The following is a 22,913-nucleotide window of genomic DNA, read 5'->3' on the forward strand; positions in this document are numbered from 1 at the left end:
AGGCCATGCTTGTGCGTAAATCTGTGTTGTTGTTGTTTTGTTTTTTTACATTTCCACAACTATGGAAAACACTGCCAATGATTGCGTAATGTGGAGATAAGACTGCTTTCACCTGTGTCTACATTGATGTTCAAACATATTTCACTCTTTTATTCTGAAGCCCAACATTACCCCGTGATGAAGTCTGCAGACTGTACACTTTCAGCTCTGCACCTTTTCTCTTCTCCTCCGGTCAGTGTCGCTAAACGCACGTGTCAGGGGGTCACCTGGGCCTCCTCGACCATGCTGCCATGGCTCCACGAAGCTTTCACAAAATTAAAGGTCAATTACCTGTTGCTCTTGTTTCGTTTTTAATTTTGACGCAATTAAATATGTCATTTCGATATATATAACTCAAAACCTATTGGAAGGATGTGTCACCTAGAGATGTAACAACTTGTTTCTATGGGAGTCATAAGAAAAATGTAACTTGAAAGAACTAAACTGTTAATTGTAAATCTCTAAGTTCATCAATTCAACATAAACTACAGTTTTATTGCCTTTTTAATGTATGTATTCAATTTCTTTGTTAAAACTGTGAATTCCCTTGTGTCTGAATGGTGCTTTATAAATAAATTTCCCTTGCCTATATTAAGCAAATCCATGTGGAAAAAGTTAGCTCTTTTGTCTTCACTTGATAGAATGAAGTTTTGGGGGCTCCAGAGCTAATTTGGTGAGAGGATGGCAAGAAAAAAAAATAGGTTTTACTCATGAGGTTTGCAGACCTGCATGTTAAAGTCTAAGATTATCACAAATACTGTAACTCTCTGCCATTGGCTCCATACTATTTTGATAAATTTTGTATATTTTCAAATAAATAAAAGCAGAACAGAAGGTGGATGAATTTTGTCGATGCCAAAAATAGTATCTATTCTTTATGAACTCAGCGGGAGAGTAACATTGGCCGAGACCAGATTATGAGGATAAACTTTTCTTGGTTGGAGATTGCCCGCCTTCAAAGAACAAGCCAGACACAGTTGAGTGGATGTCAGAGACATCACTCCCACACTTTATTCATGTTTACTGGGTGTGTGACAGGTCTCTCAGGGCCTGTTGCAATGATTTGTGCATATGTTATTTCCACCAAACAAAAAAAATTAAAAACAGAAAATATAAAAGTCTGTACTTTTGTGAATTTTATATAAAAAAACCCAAGTAGGTTTAACATTGTTGGTAACCATTTAAAGATATGTATCAAAGTGCAGCTCTTCAGAGGAAATAAGGTTTGCAGACACTCATTTACACCCATCAAAAATATAAGAAGTCTGATCCTATAGCAGACTTGTACAAAAGCAGCATTTTCGCTTCATTGATTATTGTAGAGTTGTGTCCAAAAGCGACCAAAATATAGTTTTTTTTGCTTATTGCTTTGTTTTCATAACAACATAAACAGAGACAAACACCAGACATATAATGAAACCGATCGGCTCGCAGCGAGAACAAGAGAATCAAGTGTTTTGTATACGAATGACAGAAACGATGTCAGAAATTCACATAAAACATAAAATCAATCAAGATACCTCAAATTCACAACGTCATGCATAATGTGATTTAAGTGTCAACAGAAATAGTCTTTTTCCAGAATGATTTATGCCAAACAGAACCAAAAAGAGTGAAGTAGAGTTACAAAGTAGCAAACTGATCCCTGACAGAATTATTAGGCACTTTTGTAGTTGACAGTCATTTATATGCTTTAGCACAAAGTCAGTCTGATCACAAATAAGACACTATCAGATCCTGTAAACTGGCTGAAAAAAGTAGGTGTAAAGGGTTGATTTTTCATTTTGGAAAAAATAAAAATATCAGAACATGAAATCAATGGAGAACAATTGCATTTTCCTAAGATTTACTTCAAGTACAAATGTTTCATTAGAGATTGGAAACTGTACTTTTTTTTTTTTGTTGACCAGCTATTAATGTCTTGAATCTTTCTTGCACTGGTGAAGTGCCCCCCCCCCCCCCCCAAAAAAAACACCACCTCCAACATTCAAATAAATGTCAAACAAACCTAATTGCACTTATTCTGCTTTTATGGCCATGAATTCTTTTAAAAATAGACAATATATTAAAAACTGGCCAAGCATTTCAATAAGTTAAAATATTCCTGGATAGTTGTCATTGGTTGAGTCTTTTTTTTTTTTCAGATATTGCCAGAGTTACTTGCAGCAACTCAAATTCCCTAAAGTTACAAATTAATTTGAGAAAGTAGAAATCCGAAACACACACATTATAGAAGAAACCAAAAAACGCTCTCCATGTAAAACAAGCTCATCCTACATAAACTAAAATATAATGCTGTACTTGGTAGTTAAAAAAACAACAACTCTACAGAGTCTATTTCCAGTTTCCTAAAATAAATCACTCCGACCACATTTCAAACAAGATCACACTGCAAAAGACCAACAACCACTGAGTAAAAATAATAAACATTTTTAAAATCATCAGCGACTGGGTTTTTGAAACTGAAAGCAAAATGAAGGTTAGTGATGTGCCTCCTTGTCAGGTTCCCTTCAGCCACCTCAGTGGCAGTGACAAGAGCTCCCGGTGGGAAGCCTCAGGGACAGTCGCTCCCATCGTAGATCACAGGCTTCTCCATCGTCAGATGGTAGGAGACCTTTTTGGAAATGAACCTGTTGAAAACAATGGTTGGAAGAAAAAAAATCTCTAAACAAAGTGGTTTGAAAACAAACACTGAGACATGGAAGGAGGTCACAATTTAAGGGAAAAGTGTGACTTGTGCAATACGAACAAGAAACAAGAAAAGGTTTTTGTGCCGTGAAACTACGGAACGGACTGCCCGCGGAACTTTAGGAAAATTCAATCACGCGCCAAGTAACACTGAGGCATAAGAAATGATTTTCAAATGGTGCATGACTGAAGGAAGTGTTACTCCCAGATGAGGACGGTGAGTATATTACACACTGCGTGCTGGGTTGGGGGGAAAACGTGTCTTTACCTTGAGAAGGAGTTGTCAAAGATAAGTGTGTAGAGGCCCGGGTGCCGAACTTTCAGCTGCCCCTGTATCTTCTCTTTATGGGAATTGCAGCGAGTCAGAGGAATTAGGACCTGAGAGGAAAAACAGAAATTAAACTCTAATGAAACATGGTGTACATCAAAGATTAGATAGAAGTTCTCTAACAGTTCAAACAACAGTATTTTAATAATCTACAGAGACAATGCAACACACTGATAAGACTATAAGCGAGGCTCTGCATTTACATAGTACATATTATATAAGCATTCGCTGTGAATAGAAGGAATACCTTCTACTGTTTAAAATGCAGGCTAAATGATGACAACAGTATTGACTCTATAAGAGTGACTATAAAAAGCTGGTACCATCTATGACAGGTGAGTTTCAGCATAGTCCATTGCTCGTGTGCCAACGATTATGTCGCGGTGTATGGACTAATGAACTATGGCACTCGTACCTGAGGGTTCCCATCCCCAGCTTTAGTGCATCAACAACAACAACAACAAAAAACAAAAACACACACAGATAATGTACCTTCCACTGTTCCACTGGTGTGTCAGTGGATTCCCGGTAAACCACACTAAAGGAGATACTCTTGGGCTCCGAGGAAAACATCCAGCTGATGCTCGGCCCGCTGTCGCCCACATCAACACTGATGGTGCTGTAACAGCTGGACTTGATGAAAAGTTCCTTCGAACCATCAACAAACCGAGAAATGTCATCCAGGCTGAGAGGGACATCCATCCTGCAATGAGGTTTTAAGGTGCATTATAGACGCATTAGTTGCCCCAGTAACATGAGCCATGCTTGGAGAACAGATATTCCAGCGCAGACTTACGTGAGTTCTCCTGATTTGAGTAAGTGAATTTCAGAGTCCTGAAGAGTAGGAACCTGTTCCTCCTCGGGGGTCACATCTCCAATGCCTCTGAAAAAACCAAAAAGCATGTCACACACAAACATACATGTAACGGCACAAATCAAAATGATCATTCACTTTTAAATGAATCACAGCAGCACATAAAAACTGAAGATTTTCTTCCAGTCATTATAGACTTGTTTAAAAAAAAATAATAAAAAAATTAAATGACTGCATTGAAATTGTACAATTAATTTAGGCCAGAGACACGTCCAATGTCTACACGCCCTAATGTCTCCCAAGAATGATTTTGCTTTTCTAAGCTGATGAACTTAATTTCACATACAGCATATGGTTTTATAAATCTGCCAATTGGCGTGTGGTTAGGAAACTGTCCTGTTACCATAATGTAAAAATCATAACAACAGAATGTATACATTTCTGCATCATACAGAGAAACGGTATGGAAGATAGAAAGAAAAGAACCATGTGTACATTCTGTAATATGAGATAAGAAGGGACACATGATCAGTCGTCAGTAGTGAATCTTATTCTTATTTCAGCCTCCTGGGGAGGTATTTGCTCTTTGCCCTCTTGTGATCTCTGGCTGTCGGTGCAGAGGGCAGAGTGAGCAATGGACTTGCATTTCCTGACGTGTTGTATCTTTTCATTAGAGTTTGTGGTGGTATTTTCATTGTCATTGTCAGAATATCATCTTGTCAAATGCTGAAATACTTGTGGGTATTGCGCGGACTTGTCTTTTCGACCAAACAGTAGAGAACCAGGAATGTTTACCATCTTTTTAGGAGCCACAATAAGACAGGAACAGCAGTTCTGACCTTTCACTGGACACGAGGAGAGTCTCAAGTGATCTGCTGGTATTTATAGCACTGAATGTCAAATAAACATACACACTTATTGCCTGTTCCCATTTGTCCTAACAAACTGATTGTGCTTTACTTTCACTACAAATCAAAAGCCCTTGAAATGCTCAATGGGGGACGTTTGGACAAGTCGTCCTCTTTGGAAGAGCTCAAATCAAAGATGAGGTTGACCAACTATTCCAACTGCATCTCTTTTCGTCTTGCTTCTTGCTCAGGTCTGAGACAAACGATGGACTCACATATTCAGTGGTCCTGGAAGCTGTCGGTCTTGTTCTCCGTCCAGGGAGCCTCCTGTGGTCTGAGAGGCTGCGTCACTATCATAGACGCCATTCACCTCCTCTTCTGTGATGATGTCAAAAGCCCCATCATCAGATCGTGGACTGGGGTCTGAAACTGAGAAAGAACCAACAAATTCAACAAAATAAAAAGCACAAACACTATCCAGAGCGTTGTGAAGATCAAACCCTATATACTGTATAAAGTCTACATCGAGCAGGAATCTATTTACACATTAGTATATGTGACAACCAGCACAGAGAAATAGACCTAATGTACATTGACTTTTCTTTCTTTAGCTTTGTCTAGACTAAACAGCTTCTTCTATTTGGATGGAAAGGTCATTATCCTCCCTTGACATTCACTAACCTGAAATTCTTGGCAAACAGCTTCTTTAGGTGTTTTGCATAATCAAAAAAGTCTTATTATTTTCACTTCTGTTTTCCTTCTGTAGATGTAACTGTACAGAATTATAACACAAGTCCCTGGGTGGCCATATTGTTTTTAATCAAATATACAACTCTACTACATCATCCTCCTTACCTGTTACTCTGGGAGTGGGTTTATACGGAGCTGGTTCAGGAGGTGGCTGAGGTCCAGCACCCGGTGGTGGGAGTTGGACTTCGGAAGGACTCAGCTCTGCGTCTACGAACCTCTCCACTACTGCGCTATGCTGCGTGTAACAGTCTTTACAGCAGCGCTCCTTCTTCCCGCTTTGCTTGGTCATGACAAAGTTGTTGCTGCAGTAGTAGCAGAAGATGCGACCGCAAAGCCTAACACAGGAAAAGAGTCCGACCTCCATTGATGTATTCCATTTTGCCAGATGTAAAAGTGAGAAGGATTACCGGTATGTGTGCACTGTAAAGTTTGTAACAAAGAGGGTACGACGCCCACCTGCAGTGATGTCTGCGCAGCAGCCAGGTAAACTGGCTACGGCAGTCCAGACAGTTTGTGGCCTCCTTATCCACCAGCCACCAGCGCTCCTCTGCTCGCAGTTTCTGCTCGAACTCCAGGGCATCAGACTTCTGCCACAGAGCATCTTTGTCCCTGTAACGCACGATAAAAAAAAAACCTGTTTGGTGACATTAAGTGTCGTCATAGAAAACTGTCATTGGGCTTGAAATTTCTTTGCATAATTTGCATAATCAGCTATTTTTATGTTTGATTTTCTCTCTTTAATATTATTTTACACCCTCTTGTTTTGAAAGATTCCCTGCAAATAAATGCTATTAAACTTGTAATAGGCCTTGGCGTTGATGACTTAACAAAGACATACTATACTTTATTAAACTGTCGCCTGCAATACTGGAAAAGGCTTTATTTTCTCAACTAATATGACAGTAAGAAAATGAATCGAAGTCTTGCATAATGCAGACATAAAAATGTAGAACTCATATGAGCAACAAGGGGTGGGTATATCAAAGCTTTCGAATCAACAGTGTACACAAAAACGTGTATATTTTCTCTCTTCCGTTCTCCCGTCTCATGTCAGCCTCTCTCTGCATAGTGTTGATGAAAGACTTTCCTTCACTTCTGATCTCGGGTGATTATTTCTGCATTCAAAGAAATGCATGCCTCTCTTCCTCATCCTTGTCCCCGTTCTCAGGCGTAACCTTCCTCAACCACTGGTAAATTACACATCAAAGGACTGCCTTCACCTAAAAATAAAAATTCAGACTACGGACTGAGACTGCCAAAGAGAAAGAGAAAACATGTTTCTTCATTGGAAAATCTCTTTTTGTGGCAAGTCACACCCTCAACCAGATCTGTGCTAAACAAAAGCCCATACTTAATGAGCTCAATGAGTCGTTCTTCCAGGTTGGTCTTGGTTCTGTTGAGGTCGTCGATCTCTGCAGTCATTTTTAATAACTGCGTTTTTTGGTCAGCTTCAGTCGTGTTCAGTTTGTGTTCCAAGTCTTCACAGAGCTTTTGGGCTGTCGAGTGCTCTTCTTCCACCCTGAGGAGAAACAGATAAATAAATAAACTCCACATTTTTTTTTTTTTACTCGAATATTAACAGGTGTTGCCGGCCATATAACCACCTGGTTAATGTGTCTCTCAGTTGCTGGATTTCATTTTCGCTCTCACGAATCGTGGCTTCTGTCTTTGTGATGTGAGCATCCTTCTCGTGAGTCAGTTGCAAATATTGCTCAGTCACAGTCTAATGAAACAATATAAGCAAGGAGAATGAAAGAACATTTATAAACTACATTTAAAAGCAAAACTCTCAACTTTTTGTTGTTCTGCTATTGTACTAAATATTAAAAAAAAAGCAAAAAAAAGCATGAAAGACATTTCTGAATGAAGCTGGTGTAGACAACAAACTTAACCACGACTATTTTACAAATACCTCAGTAAACCTCTTTCAATATTAAATTTTATGATCTATACATCAAACAAAAGAGGGCTTTTTTTCATCACAAGTTGTTTCATCTATTCTTTCTTCTGTAATTATGAAAAATTGGGCTTTGTAATCTAAATGTTTCATTAATTAAGAAAAATAACCTCCTTGATACATTCTGGCCCTGGCATGATCATATACAATCACTAAAAGGGCCTAAATAATGCAAAGGTTTTTACCCGTATGGTGCATAATTTCCTTTTTCTCAAGGTCATGTTGGGGGATGCTACGCTGGTGACTGTTACCTCGGGTTTTCTCTTGCATGTGTGGCTTTATTTAGACTTGAATAATGACTTGAGGACATCACACATTGTTTTTCTGTTGCTGGTGAATTTCTACATGCCAGTATGTCTTCAATAAATCGGTATACTACACATGATGAAAAATTCCGTTTATTCTCTCTATGCGACTAATCATTAGTGTGGCCTAAATGCATATTCACTGCAACTGTTTGATGAAAAGCACAAACCTCAAGTTCAGATACTTTGTCTTGCAAGCTGGATGCATTCTTTAACTCCACTTCCAGCTGCGCTTTCACCTTGGCCAGCTGTTCATTGTAAGTCTTAAGAAAAGAGGAAAAAAGAAGAAGATTTACAGCAACGTTAACATGCCAGGTATTAAAAGGTTGTTATTAAATTGCTTTTAAAACAATGCCATCAAATGTAAGTCAGGTATAATAGTATTTCTACGTTCACCACCTTAATTTGATGCATTACCTCACGGTAAGTTTTAGTTTTTGAAGTGTTTGATTATAAGTTCAAAATGATGGCTCAAGATAACAAGTGCTGGACGTAACCAACGTGATCGTCAGTCATACTGGGGGCAGTAAAACTTTCAGGAGCTCACTTTATAGAGATTTAGCCCAAAATTTCAATCTGAATTTAGGATGCATCGTTAACAAAACCAGTCTTGAGTATTGTGTCTGATACTGCAAGGGGACACTTGTACTTGTAAAAGATACTTGATACAAGCCAGAGAGTATTGCGTGATGTCATGCTTAGGCAATGTCACCTGCAGATAGACAAGCGAGCACGAGCAATGTCGGCAGTTTGGAGAGTTTTTATTATGAATAAGACCGAGTAACGTAAGGCAGACTGTAAATTACGTTCCGCAAAAATATCAAGAGGCAAAAGCTGGTTGGTCTGAAACTAGCAGCATAATCACCAGTGACTTTTGGCTCAGCAGAGTTAGCTGGAAATCGCTCATTACTGCTCAGCGGATCCAGGAGGATTCTACTCTGAGTCCTGCTACATACTAAAGGGTTTCGGGGCTCCCCAAAAACCACAACTCAGCGCTGATCCGCCAGTATAGTATACAATCCGAATCTAAAGGAAAGTAAAGATAGCCGGATAGCTCAGAACTCCTGGCGTGAAATATCAAACACTTTAAGAAAGAAGGAGAATGTTGGCCACCAGAAGTGGAAATATTTTAGATATCGTTATAAACGCTATGGAACACGTGCCAAGGTGAACCCTGAAATGTAGTATGAATGGAATTGCATGCGCATCCACAGTCTGCGTGCAAGTCGAAGTGGACTGTGGATGCACAATCCGCAAAGTATGGAAGGGCCTTTAGGCTTAATGGCATTTATTAAATACTCGTATAGATACTCAGTATTGGCAAGTAGCTAAAAAGTAGTACTTGTACTCGTTCTTTAAAAAAGTGGTACTGGAGCACCCGTATGCTGAACCAGCCATGGTTGCCTCACCGTGAGGAACTCAGGGTGTCACCCAAGATTCACAGGCGAGCATGAACATCTATACTTATATTTTATAGATATTCTTAAAGGAGCATTGGCTTTTTCATTTAAAGAGTAACTCATAGAAATGGCCATATTTAATGTCATGGCTTACCTTTAGCAGGACCTCATTGCTCATGCTTTCTGAGCTCATCTGGAACTTGAGACCCTCAATCTCCTCTCGGCTGGAGTCCTTAGTGGTTTGCACTTGTTTCTTTGTCTTTTCCAGCTGTTTCTGGAGCTCCACAACCGTTCCTGGAAGTGTATTCTTCTGTGTAAGTTCCTCTTTTAATTTTTTATTCTCCATTCGTAGCTCCTCCATGGTCTCCTCGAGTCGCTCCACTTCTTTCATCAGCTCCTCATTCTTAGCAGCTTTTCCTGCCCACTGCTCTGTGGATTCCTCCTTTTCAGCATTTAGCCTGCAGATGGTCATCCCCAGCTCTGCCATCTCAGTGTTTGCTCTATGAAGACCATCACGTGTCTCATTGTTCTCTGAAACCAACTTGTCATTCTCCGCCTTCAGGGTGGATAGCTCTTCTCGGAGGGCAGCCGCGGAGATAGACAACTCAGCATGGGCAGCGACTTCTCGATCACGCTGAACGGTGACCGCCTCCTCTTTCTTTTTGCATTCCATAAGTTCACTTATATGTTTCTTATTGAGTACTTCTACCTGTGTTTTAAGCTGCTCAGTCAGAGTCCGGAGCTCGTCTCTCTGGGCCTCAGTCACTTCCAGCTGTGCTTGAGCTTTTACCTTCACTTCCTCAGATCTCTTTAGATCCACTCTCAGGTCCAGCACCTCTGCCTGGAGCTTGGACACTTCATTCATGGTGACTTCCAATTGTCCTTCAGCCAAAGTAAGTTTGCGAGACATCACCTGGCTCTCGTTGGCTTGGACGGTAGTCCTCTCCACTTGAGTCCTCTCCATTGCCTTTGTCTCAGATGTCACCCGTTCAATCATTTCTGTCTGTCTCGCACAGGTTGTCTCCAGATCAGCTTTGGCAGCCTCAAGCTCCTTCTTCTTAGCCCCCAAAGCTTTTATGTTGGACTGCAACTCAACAAACTCCTTCTCTTTACTCTCGAGCTGGCGCTCCTTGGCTTGGAGCTCTTCCTGAAGACGGGCTTCGTTCTTACGCGAGGCTCCCAAGTTCTTCTCCAGCTCTCCAATCTGTCCGTGCACATTCTTCAAATCAACTTGCATGCGGCTGAGAGCTGCCTTCACGGTGTCCTGCTCCTCCTTCAGACTCTGGTTCTCCTCCTCCAGCCGCTTTGCAGAAGCCTCTGACAGCTCAGCCGCCATTGTGGCGCGCTGCAAACTCTCATCCAGCTTACAGTTCTCTTCACGTAACTGCTTCTCTTTTTCATCCACTGTCATCTTGGTATCATCCAGCTGACCTCTCAATTGTTTCTCAGAGGCCCTCAATGCTGCTAATTCACCCTCCAGCCACGTTCTCTTTTCTGCCATCTCTTTCTTCAGCTTTTCATTTCTCTTCACTGTGGCCAACAACTTCTCATTTAGATCCATTAAATTGCCACACTGCATTTTGTAATCATCTGTTTTCACGGCCTGTTCTTTGATGTTGCCATCCAGCTCTGAAAGGCTTGTGTTCAGTTTGTCCTTCTCTGTGGTCAGACTTTGATTCTGAGCTTCTAAGTCTTTCAGTGTCTTGCAGTTGGAGATCAGCTCTGATTCTTTCTGCATCAGCTGCTCTGTAAGTGCAGTAACTTCTTCTTCTAAAGACTTTTTCAAGACACCAACTTGGTTCACCAGCTCATCTTTATCTTCCTTTTCTCTCTGCTTCACCTCTTCCACCTCCTTGTCTTTCTCTGCAAAAGATCTCTGGAGGTCCTGTAGCTGCCTCTGCAAGTTGTTGGCCTCCTTCTCTCTCAATGTCAAGGTACCGTGTAGCTTGTCAAGGGCATTGCTCTGTTCTTCTATTTTTGCCTCCAGCTTGGCCTTCTCCTCAGACACAGCTGTAACTAAAGCTCCAAATTTTGATTCACCATCTTTTGCAGTAGCCTCCTTGACTCTCAGCTCATCCTCCAGCCTTTCTGTCTGTCTTCTTTTCTCCTCCACCTCAGCCACAGCTTCCATCTTCCCTTTCTCTGCCTCTTTTAATCTGTCCAGCAAATCGTGTATCTTCTGTGCAGAATCAAAGTGACTTGCTGCCTGATGGCCTTTCTCATTCAAGACGCTATCCATCTTGGCCATGAGCTCAATGTTCCTCGCCTCAGCAGTTGTTAACTTTTCTTGAAGCAAGAGTTGCTGAGCCTGCCTGGCTTTTTCTTCCTGCTTTAGTGCTTCCAACTCTCTGGAAAGAGATTGCTCTCTTCCCTGCAGGGCCTTGAACTCACCCTGCAATCCTTGTTGTGCCTCGTGAGCAGAAAGTGACACATCTAGTTGTCCTTGGAGCTCAACGACCACTCGTCTGAGTTCGGCAGCCTCCTCACCAAGCTGTTGCACTTTGCTGAGAAGCTCTCGCTGCTTCAGTTCTGATTGATCCAACTCTAGACGAAGGTCTTCAACAGCATTGACGTCTTCCATGCAGGCGGGCAGAGACTCATTCAGGTCATTTAGCAGGCTCTGACCATAGTCAGGACTGGAAGGGAACTCATGAGCATGCTATAAGGTGTCAAGAAAAAAGACACACAAATGATAATGGTTATATTGTTAACATTTCAAGATTACAATGCAATTATGTCATCAGAGACATCTGTGAGTTACCTGGGAATAGGAGCTGGCCAGACTGTTAATACTTGAAGTGCGACTGGGAGGTTTCCATAAATGAGCCGGTGAATTTGCACTTCCCAGTGTCCGCCTGTCAAACAATTTTTTTTTTTGTTATTCTCCAGACAAGGAGCAATGTCACTCAGGATTAATTACCAAGTAGTACAGAAAGTAAAAAGTCAGTTTCATTTTTTGTTTTTTCAGTAATACCAAATATCTAATAAGGCAAACTTATGGCAGCAACTAAATGCATTTAGACGAGTCGACATGGTCAAGTTGAGCTGCTGAATCTTTAACCTTCCTCCATGGAACAAAGAATGAAAACACTTCTGCTGTCCAACCCAGTACTTGTAAGGCGTAGCTAATCAAGTAGCATGTGAGTGTTCTTATCTTATTTCAGCACTTTTAGATAGCGCTGAATGTTATAGGTTTTTTTTAGTTTTTTTTGATGAGTTCACTAAGTCATTACCTTGCAAACGTTGGCCATGAGGCATCAAGGTCATGCCCTCTGGACGCCACATCAAACTGGACTTCGTTGAGTTCATACAGGTGACTGATGATGTCAACACTAAGGTGGGGCTTCAGGAAAGGACTTCTTGCATAGTACCAGTCACTGTCAGGAGAGCAAGAAGTGGCAAGTGGGACCAGTACAAACATTAAGATGGCTGGGAAAATATAATCTCAGCTCGTGTTTTGAAATTGCAGAAAAAAACTAAACCAAACAATACAGAAGTTTGTCAAAGTCAAGTCACATTATACACTGTAGGCAGAGGCTAAATATCTTAAGAGCATTAAGACTGTTGGCACACTCGATAAAATCAGGATCTTACCTTGAATTGACAGAAGATAAAACAGTCCATCAATCTTTCTACCTCCATAGAAAAAAAACACTTTTGTCAAAGGTTGTTACCTGGTGACTCTTTGGTTCATGAGGCACTGCTGCAGTGTGTCAGCGAGCCGTTGATGCACAAGGGAATAGCGAATGAACGCTCTTCCTTTTCCAAGTGATGTCTTTAGCTATCAATGCAGAAGCAGCAGAAGCAGACCATGTTTTATTTAATATGCATTTTTATCCAGCGCTGATGTACTCTTTATTGTAATTATAATTATTGTCTAACAATATGACTATTTTAATCTCTTTCATAAAAACATATGTCCTGGTAAATGGGAGGTCAAATAAATAACTATATAGATAGTTAGTTTTCATAAGTTGACAGACATTCAAATAAAATTCATTTCAAAAGTAGTGTCTAACACTGTGTATCATTTCGAAAAAATTAAATAAAATAATCAAGTAAACTTGAATTGACACAAAGTATTAGACTTGGACTAAATTCTCCATGAAAAACTTACAAAGGCAAAACAGACCGAGATTGAGCTGATTGTTTTAGACTTTGTCTGATATCATTGTAATAAGTCCTATATTAGCGGTGTCGCATTAAATCTATGAGTGACAAAGTCGTACCTCAGTGATCGATTTGACAAAGCGAATGCCATCATTGGCTCCTTTGATTTTTGCAATACAATCATTGAAATAATCCCAATAGTCCTTTTTTGTCCCAAGAAATGTGGTCTTCTCCTTCTGGTCAAACTGGAGAAAAAAAAAACAAGAGAGAAAGAAAAAAAAAAAAAAGGTAAATTACGCAAACCAGTCTCTGTTAGTATGATTATTTTATTGCAACATTGGGAACTCATGCATAGTCTTTCTTCTCCTTTTTTAAACATGTGAAAAACAATACTGGGTATAACTTTTTGAGAGACTGCATAAATTAAAACCCCACCTGTAGCAAGTATTCCAGTTTGTAGGAGAATTTATGCAAATTGGCACTGTCATCTGTGATTGGCTCGCCACTTTCCCTGTACTCTTTGGCAAGCTCTGAAACAGCATCTGAAAGACACAGAAACACAGTTCAGAAATGTGGAAGGATTAGTGCTGGCAACAAATCTTACTAGAAAGCAGATAGCATGTTTGAACATAAAATACATTTGAACTCACACACACACACACACACAAATAAAGAAAGAAAAAGTATTTTTCTCTTTAGGATATAAGAGCATACTATCACACAAAATAAAATGGAGTTCATGTTAAAATATCAAACTCTTGAAGTTCAGTAGAACACATAATCAAAACTTGCCTTTTATCCAAAGTAAAAACTGGAAAGACACCCTTGATGGATGCACCCTCCGCAAGCGCTCTCTGTCTCTCTGCATGCTGACAGACACCTCCACCACACCCTCACATCGAGGTCCTATTCTTATTTTCCCAAATTATTTGGTGGCAATATGACTCCCGATAGTTCCAAAGCTTGTACTCCAAATTTAGGCACAGGTCTGAAAAATCTAGCTTTTTTTCCCCCTCAAATCCTTCTGTTCAGCTCCGTCACACAATGTCAGCCAGCGACTACAAGCCCTCAATGTATTGTCTCACTCCCTCTCTCACGCACATGTACACACACACAGTCAACGTACCATGCAGATCTCTGATAATCCTCTGGAGTTGGCTTTCCCCGACTGTAGCCCCACCAGCAGCCATGGCCCCACCATTCGCTCCCTGGCAACCAGAGTTCACAGGGTCACAATCAGTGTGCTGAATCAGAACACCAGAATCAGTTGGGAACAAAAGAAGACCACAAAAGCTTCTTTTACAGACACATATATATGGGTCAACTCTATAAAATATTATTTTTTTGTCTAACAAAGTCAAAACATTGATCATGCAGGTATGTCAAGTGAACAATGATTATTCTGTCTTTATTACAGCTTCTAATGATGAGTTGAATATATTGGGCAGAAAGTGAATATTTTGACCTCAAAGTTGGTGCATTAGGAACAGCGAAATAAAATTGTGAGTTTAAGGAATTTTACGTGGTCCGAATATTAGTGGCAAGATGACTAGGTCAGAAAATCTCCAAAACTGTAGGGCAATTACATGCTGCATTGGCTTATTAAAAGTGGTTTTAGGAAGGAAAAGCAGTGAACTGGGGAAAGGTTTGTGGCCTTTCTCCACTTCATGTGGAAAGTAACGGCTGGTCAGAGTGGTTTTTCAAACAGATAGGTGACCGTAGATGAAATTGCTGCAGATATTCACACTGTTTCAGACAGAATGGTGTCAGAATACATAGTTTATCACAGCTGGTTACTTATGGGCCTTCAAAAAGATAAGCAATGTCATTTAGGCGGCTCGTCACAATATCATGAGTGACAGTTAAATATAATCATCTGCAGAGACAGTTAAAGTCATTGAAGGATAGTAATTTAGAGTTTGATCACTGCAATATTAAAAAGAAACTTGTCATGTGGACAGAACATGTAGTTTATATTTGACACACTAAAGTAAACATCTCATTGACGAGATGGTGGATATCAAAGGTACAACTCATCATAGGTCAATAATATCCATATATATGTTTTCTCTGTCAAGGAACTTTTGTAAAACCCTGTTTTCAAGAGGTGCACTATAAATAAAGTTGTTGATCGTGGGGAGGCTTTTTAATAAAGGCCGCAATGGAGAGAAAACGTTTCACTTTCATGTTTAACAATACAATTTGGCCATCTCCAAAGTCAAAAAAGGCTAGCAAATAGTCAATAATACAGCAAATGGTTAACAATTGCAGCAGGATCAGTGGGTTTCCTGCTTTTTCATTTGGTGGAGATAAACAACGCCTGAAGTCCTGCGGGGTGAGACCGAGCTGCGACTTCATGGATGGGTCACACTGGAAGAGCGACTTTTCTTCCGCCAACTGTGGACTAACTTGCTCGAGTCGGGTTTTACAGAGTTTGAAAACACAAGAAACAACGATTATAACTCCAGTTATCCTTCTTTAAAGTGCCAATGTCACGTTTCCAAACATAAGGAGCCTTGAAGACGCACAGTAAATAGCTGTCCCACTGACGACATACTTAACTATAGCATGCAAAATTACTGTGTGAAGACGCTCAACACAACCATGACACCAACCGGACACGATAACTTCAATCATCGAGCACGTTGTATAAAGTTACTGACGTGAACAAAACAAAAGAATGATAACTTTCACATACTTTTGGAGATATGACTGAAGCCCATAACAATCAACTCACAGCGGTTTGAGGCGTGCGCACAAACTTGCTAAGAGTGTTTTGACAGACAGGGGCTCTGCCAATGAGCGAGCGCCCCTTAGCCCCCGTAGCCAATGAGCGTGGCGTGAAGAGGCGGGATGAATAGACTGTTAGATTGTCGAGCGGAGCAGCGTAAACAGTAAAGTCACGTGATTTATGAGCGTCCCACTTTTCTTGATATATAAATGTTCTTCTATATAAATGTTCTTCTTTACACTCTCTAACTGAGCTTTAAACTCTCATATGTTTAATATTTAAAATCGTTACCTCTGCCTTCAATACAAAAGTTATTTTTCTGTACACTAACCCTCCTATGTAGACTACTGCAGTTAATGTGAATCTGTCCATACATCTATCTTGTATAGCACAATCCCATTTAGAATCATGGATCACTGGGGGCAGTCCCAGCTGACAGTTGGAGTAGGCAGGGTACAGCCTGTACAAGGTTAATAAGGGGAGGGGGAAACCAGAGGACCCTGAGAAAACCCATGCACACATTGAGGACATGTAAATTCCACACAGGGGTGTCCAAGCCCAGACTGGATCTAGTGATCTCTCACTGTGAATAGAGAGTAACAGGTACACCAGAAGATAGGCAGACATGTGTTACCTTTAACAACACCAACATCAGTGCTCCTCTTAACCATAGTTTCTATAGATTATTCTACTGAAAGTCCATCCATCTTCAATACCGCTTGATAGTGTTCGGGTCGTGGGGCACTGGAGTCAATTCCAGCTGACTATGGGTGAGGGCAGGATACGCCCTGGTTATGTTGCTAGTAAACCACAGAGCAAACAGACAGACCGCCACATACACTCACATGTTGGAACCATCAAGGATCACCATTTAACCTGAAAAGCATGTTTTTGGATTGTGGGAAGAAACCACCACATATGGGGAGACCCTGCAAACTCCACACAGAAAGAACCATGACCTTCTCATCGTCAGGCGAGAGTGCGAACCACTTTTGGACTGTGAGAGGAAACCGGAGTACCCGATGGAAACCCACACACACGGGGAGAACATGCAAACTCCCCACACAAAGGCCCCGGCTCGTATCGCCCAGATCTTTTTGCTGTGAGGCGAGAATGCCAACCACTGCTCCACTGTGTGGCCTATAACCCTTTTTTCACCTTAAAAAATATTTATTTTGTGAATCCAAATAATACAATTTCATAACACATAATACAAGTTCAATCATGACCTGTATAATTACTTAATAGTATGTTATATTGTATAAAAATAATATTTACATTTTTGTAAACCCTTGTGTCTAGAAGTTAAACTTATTTTCAAGCTCAGTAGATTTTGTAATTTGGTTTGTCTGTTATTCACTAACTTCTTTTGTAAAGTCCTCCATTGTAGTGTCTTGTTTAGTTTGAGATTGAGCATTATTACTATATTATTGCTTTACTTAATAAGCACTTCTATATGACTTCAAATGGGAACATCATAAAACAATAAAATTAGATCACAGTGATCATTTTCTTATAATCCACTTTTTGTCAGAATATTTTTGCTGCATTCTATAAGTTATGTTTCTAGCGTTGAATTAAAGCCTGAAATCTATAAAGTATCTAGTACAGATTTAGTGATGTAACGAAATGGAGGGACACACATATTTATGGCGCTTGTCGCGCGTCTCTTGTTAAACTGTTTGAGACAGAAGCGCAATTTATTGGTCTGGGATTGGTCGTCAGATCCAGTGGGAAGTGCGCGTAGCAGCATGGAGGAATGGTGGGTTTGCAGTGATAAACAAACTTGTAGCTCCTTTGGAGTGAAAGTGGTGTTGGACGCACCCAGGTCACCACCGTGTCAGTGTTCAGCTGAATGACAGCGCGGAGTGATACTGCTCTGTAATACTCAACTCTGGTGTGGCTCGATGACTTTGCCCTTGAACCACCCCGATTACATTTTCTATTATCGTTTCTGTTGGCGTGAGATCCACAAAGACAGTAAAATAGAACAGCCTGGAGTTTGCAACATGTGGAGTGCCTATCCTACTGAGAGTCGTTTTGTTTGGCTGTTTATTACGTATTAAATGTTTTTTAAATCGGGTTGTATGTTCAGTGACTGGTGTCACCAAACAAAGCTCTGCCTCTACATTAAACTTGAAGATTTGATCTTATGAGGGAATTGGCTGGTTTTGTTTATCAAAGGTTATGTGGAACTAATAAAACGTAAGTGCGGGTTAAAACGATTAACTTTTTACAGTTTCCTGAGTCAGTGCTGAACTCAAAAGCACTGTTCTCCAGTACACGGTCGATACTGTTTTAAAGGAAGGGAACCTCTGTCTTGACTTCTATTCGTATTTTGTAACTTTGAGAGGGAAGCAGCTTTTTTCTTCTTTGTATCTTAACTATTTCTTTTATGGTATTGGGTGCACTTCACAAATGGCTCGCATTAAGGTAAGAAAAAAAATTTTTTTTTACTTTATAGTTTAATGCTATCTTGAAATAGATTCTAGGAAGACGAAGAATGTTGAGTTAGATGGATACCTCTACAAAAAAAAAAGAAATCTTGTTTTACAATAGAAAATCTGAGTTTATTGGCAATTAAGGTTCATTATTGAACACAACACATGAACAACAATTAACTGCATGTTAGTAGAGCTGGAGAATCAGAATGAGAAAAAATTCCAAAATTTTAAAAAATTACATTTTGTATTCAATTTTTTTCAGACTTTGCTGTGGCTTTTCATTGGCATTGTATCAAAGGTGCAGGGATATGCCAATGGTCTGTTCCCAGAATCATGTCAATCAATGTCACCTGTGCACAGGGGCATTGGTGGGGTACCTTACACTCCTCAGAACAGTAATGCTCCATACAATATTTATTGTGAACTAGGCAGCAGCCTTGCAGAGCCTATTACAGGTATGTTTTTATATGTACAGTATAAATTTTTTTGCTATTTCTTTATTTTCTGTACAAAACAGATACTCGCATAACTTTACACTGAAGAACTTTTTATGACGATGACCTTTTTCTAGTTGTCCTCAACACCACCTCCACACCGTTCAGTGGATTTATGCTGGAGGCTCGAACACAGGAAGACACAGAAGGCAAAATTAGTCTGATGATGGGAAAATTTATTATCATTGAACCTGAGAAAACTCGACTCCTAACCTGTAATGGTTCAAAAGTAAGTAGTTATGTTATACATCCTCATTATATTGCAAATAATGGAATAATTGTTAGCATCATTTACCATTTCAGGTGTAAACCCTGATAGAAATTGTGTAGAACGTTTCAGTTAAATCAAGTTTGATGATGGTTGCCGATTTTCCCAGGACACGGCCGTCAGTCAAACAAACAATCAACGAAAGACTTCCATCCGCGTTAAATGGATCAACATAACCGCAGAGGAAAGAGAGCGAAATATCATCTTCAGGTGCTTTTTACGCTTTTACTGATCTCCTAAAGTGAAAAACAAAAGGGACATCGTTTATTATTTTTAATCAAAACAAATAATATTGGCTATTATTAATATCAGTTTATGTCTCATTCCAGGGCCACTGTTGTTCAGTCTTTTGGATTGTTCTGGGAATGTGTGAATGCCACTTTACCCGAACTATCAAGCCCGTCAACACCAAGCACAACTGAAACCACAAAACCAAACACTGAGGGGTCACACGTGACCAGTTTGTCCCCTGTTCCAGGATACCTAACAGCCAGTGTACAGGAGGTGAGAAGAGATGCAGAGGGGAACCAGAGTTTTCGAGTACTGTGAAGAAACCACTGAAACGTAATCACATAGTTTTTTTCACAATGTAGTTTTTACAACATAACTCTTTTTTTTTTTTTTACTTACCTCCAGCAAGCAGGCACAGCATTGATGAGTTTTGACTGTGCTGTGAAGGTAGTGAAAACGGTATGTAGTTTATGGTTTGTGTACGAGCTGATGTCAACCATAATGATGCTACAGGCACAAGACAGTAAAAATGGTTTCGTTGTTTTTCTCTTTAGGAAGTGACCAATATAGTTACAGTCATTTTTGCCAGCAGTTCCTTTTATCATTGTCTCAGCAAGGTAGGGGGCTTTTTGTTATGTTACTGAAATCTTGCTTGTCTTCATTTCGCAGATTCATATGGTTTGCTGAGAGTTTCTCATATGGAGGCACTAAGTGTTTAAACTGTAACTTACACAAACTACTCTAGTGCTGAACTGTCTTGATTTTTAGAATATACATTGAGCCGTTCCCAAATAGGGCTTTGCGCAATGTAAAGAAACATTATTATTATTATTATTATTATTATTATGGGCATTTAAAGATCAAATATCACAGGCCAATGTTCTATTATAAATAAATCCAGAATCCCTCTCATATCTTCACCATATGTATTTCTTGCAGGTGTCAAAGATAATGTGCACCATACTATGCGCCGCACTTGAAATATCATCCTTGATCCTGTTCTATGTGGGCGAAACCTATAAAGTCAGTCATCATCCTTGGCGTTTATTTCTGCATGTTTCCATCTGAATTGAGGTCTGATTCATTTTGGTGTGTATTGCATATGTGTGTGTTCAGGTCTCTCTCGTTTCCCTTGTGTCTGTGGTGATAGCGGTGAATTTCACGGAGCTGATAATTGTGTCTCTGCCGATTAGACCCAGCCATGAACGGTGAGTGCAGCTCCACCTCCTGTGCCAAATGTCTGACTTCACCTTCAAATTATTACTTTTTTTTTTACATGATGTCTTTGCTCTGTTCAAGGGAAGAGATCCATAACATTGCTGTCCACGTGTGCTGTGTCATCAGTGAGATTTCTGCTCGTAAGCATTCTTCTAAACTTCACAAACATTTGTGTGATTGCTGAATTGTCCAGACAAATTTGGACACGTTGATGCAATTTATCACTTCACTTAATTGCTGACATTCAGATAAAAACAAAAGAAACAAAAACTAAGAGCACAGACACATGAGTGTTGTACCTTTAAACATAAAAGTCTGCCCATCACGAGCCTGTAACAAATGAATAACCCCCATTGCCATTGTGCAAATATTTAATGGCCATTTCTTAAAATGTTAGACTAAAGAAATTACTTTCTGACAACACACTAACGACTTCACACAAGATTCTGGCACCCGTTTCTTACTCTGCTTTTTTGTTTTGTTTTCAAATGTATTTTGGACACAGTTGCTGTTGTCTTTGTCGGTGCTTTGGAGGTTGATCAATTCAAACAGTGCAGCAGGGAGTCTTGGCTTCGGAACCTGTTGGCTGCTTTCACAGTCTGGACTGGCCTGTTCATTGTGTGGATCGTTGTGTTCAATACTCGTATAAAAGCAATACTGAAGACAAGAATGAAAGGTGAGCGACTTGAAGATTACCCCTCACAAATATAAGAGGTTTGATTGGCAGACTGGATTTTGAATTCTTCTGATGAAGAATATAATAGTCATGATTTATTTTGAAGGAAACATGGAAAATAGCCCGACGAGACAACAAAACCAGGTGAGAGTTCAGTCACACAATGATACACATTGTATTTGTGGTCAGTTCTGTCTTTATACTATAAAAGATTGTACATTTTGGTGTTTGTTTCTGTTCTGTAATTCGTCATCTCTGCTTTTCAGGAGATGACTCTCAGTCCCACCAGAGTGATTTTTCTTATCATCTCAGCAGCTTTCATCATTGGAACCACGTTTTTTGCTGTGGCTGTCACTGTTAGCATATTTATGTGATGAGGCATGTGTTCTTGTGTTTTTACAGTTTAAAATATTTTAATCTGGTTTCAACATAAATTTCATTCATTTACTTAGAATGTCTTTTACATTTCTGTTAAGTAAAGGTACCTCTTGGTCAAGTGAGACCATGTTTTTCTTTGGCTGTGCCTCGCTTGCTGGAGGTTCCACACAAGATCATTTCAGTCCCAGAAAGAAAAAAAGAAAGAAATAGAACAATAATTACTAAATGGGAAACCAATCTTATTATCGAGCATACCAGTCCAACATCACACCCTATGTCTTCAGTCAGAAGTAAACATGCCAACACTTTTCTTTTATGTTCTCATTTACTGTGCTAGTGTTGAGTTTCTGCACCTTTTCTTGTGTGTGTGTGAAAATATCTTTTGTCTTTTTACTTACAAATAAAGTTGGCATGCCTTCAGCTTTGTTCATGGTCAGTTAGACAACTCATTGAGTTATTAAACTCTACCAAGGCTCCGAAGCGCAGTTTAGTAAATCATTGAACTTACTTGAGTCATTGCACTTGTACTGGTTGTTTTGTGGGGGAAGTTCTTACATTGTACCTTTGATGGGCCTGTTCCAAAGCACATATATTTATCTTGTCACATTTCTATTGAGTAAACTGAAATTATAAATACTACATACCTGAAATGTACTTTTGAAGCCATGTACTTAAGCAATGACCAATGGCTTATACTTCCTGCTGTGTGACTTCCAATTTAAGTTATGTGTTTCATTTTACTGTTATCAGCTTCAGGCCCTTTGTTTGCAGTGATCATAGAAAGACTAACAGGTCAAGTGAGGATGCACGGGTAAATGCTATGAAGTTTGCAGGTAATACTTATTTCGTTTTGAAAGTAAGAACCATGTCAAAAAGAACCAAGAAGTTTGAATTAAAGAGGAAATCAGAAGTAAAGCCAACTGCATGTGTTTGGTGAGAAAGTGAGAGAGACAAAGCGGAGACTGTTTGGTCATTTATAAAAGAAATGAAAAGGATGCTGGAGGTGGAGCTGCCCGACAAGAAGAGACCAGGGTCATGATGCAGTGAATGAAGACATGGAGGTGATTGGTGTGATAAGAGGAGACGGGGTATTTGAAGGAGATGATCCACTGTGGCAAGATTATGGGATCCCCGTAATGGTAAAATAGTGAAAAAAGCACAACCAAGCACAAGCAATACATTAGCCTTTGTAATACTTTGATAAATCTTTATACTCACATTTGTTAAGAGGTCA

The 22,913-nt window shown here is 39.9% G+C and overlaps 2 protein-coding genes across 3 annotated transcripts; one reads left to right on the plus strand and one right to left on the minus strand.

Moving 5' to 3' along the window:
• Window positions 1-1,019: 1,019 nt before the first annotated feature.
• Window positions 1,020-16,006, minus strand: fyco1a (FYVE and coiled-coil domain autophagy adaptor 1a). Its single transcript, XM_080473308.1, has 18 exons — window positions 15,977-16,006; window positions 14,366-14,447; window positions 13,675-13,781; window positions 13,359-13,484; window positions 12,804-12,910; window positions 12,363-12,506; window positions 11,891-11,984; window positions 9,284-11,788; window positions 7,900-7,992; window positions 7,072-7,190; window positions 6,819-6,986; window positions 5,924-6,076; window positions 5,573-5,802; window positions 4,993-5,146; window positions 3,852-3,938; window positions 3,548-3,758; window positions 2,996-3,105; window positions 1,020-2,669 (listed from the first exon to the last, which is right to left on the minus strand). The coding sequence occupies exons 2-18, from the start codon at window positions 14,427-14,429 to the stop codon at window positions 2,594-2,596; spliced, it is 4,548 nt and encodes a 1,515-aa protein (XP_080329434.1). The 5' UTR covers window positions 14,430-14,447; window positions 15,977-16,006; the 3' UTR covers window positions 1,020-2,593.
• Window positions 16,007-17,957: 1,951 nt separating this feature from the next.
• LOC308115929 (uncharacterized protein) lies at window positions 17,958-22,098 on the plus strand. 2 transcript variants are annotated; one of them, XM_080473811.1, is made up of 13 exons: window positions 17,958-18,403; window positions 18,677-18,869; window positions 18,986-19,137; window positions 19,286-19,386; window positions 19,506-19,680; window positions 19,813-19,866; window positions 19,962-20,024; window positions 20,347-20,430; window positions 20,524-20,615; window positions 20,707-20,765; window positions 21,131-21,301; window positions 21,408-21,445; window positions 21,568-22,098. In XM_080473811.1, exons 1-13 carry the CDS (start codon window positions 18,389-18,391, stop codon window positions 21,673-21,675), a joined length of 1,305 nt encoding a protein of 434 aa, XP_080329937.1. In that variant the 5' UTR covers window positions 17,958-18,388; the 3' UTR covers window positions 21,676-22,098. The 2 variants fall into 2 exon arrangements, with proteins under 2 accessions (XP_080329937.1, XP_080329938.1); XM_080473812.1 differs by lacking the exons at window positions 19,813-19,866; window positions 19,962-20,024 and having other exon boundaries at window positions 18,255-18,403.
• Window positions 22,099-22,913: the final 815 nt, after the last annotated feature.

The sequence above is a fragment of the Lipophrys pholis genome (assembly GCF_963383615.2).
Source record: "Lipophrys pholis genome assembly, chromosome: 10".
Lineage (NCBI taxonomy): Eukaryota > Metazoa > Chordata > Actinopteri > Blenniiformes > Blenniidae > Lipophrys > Lipophrys pholis.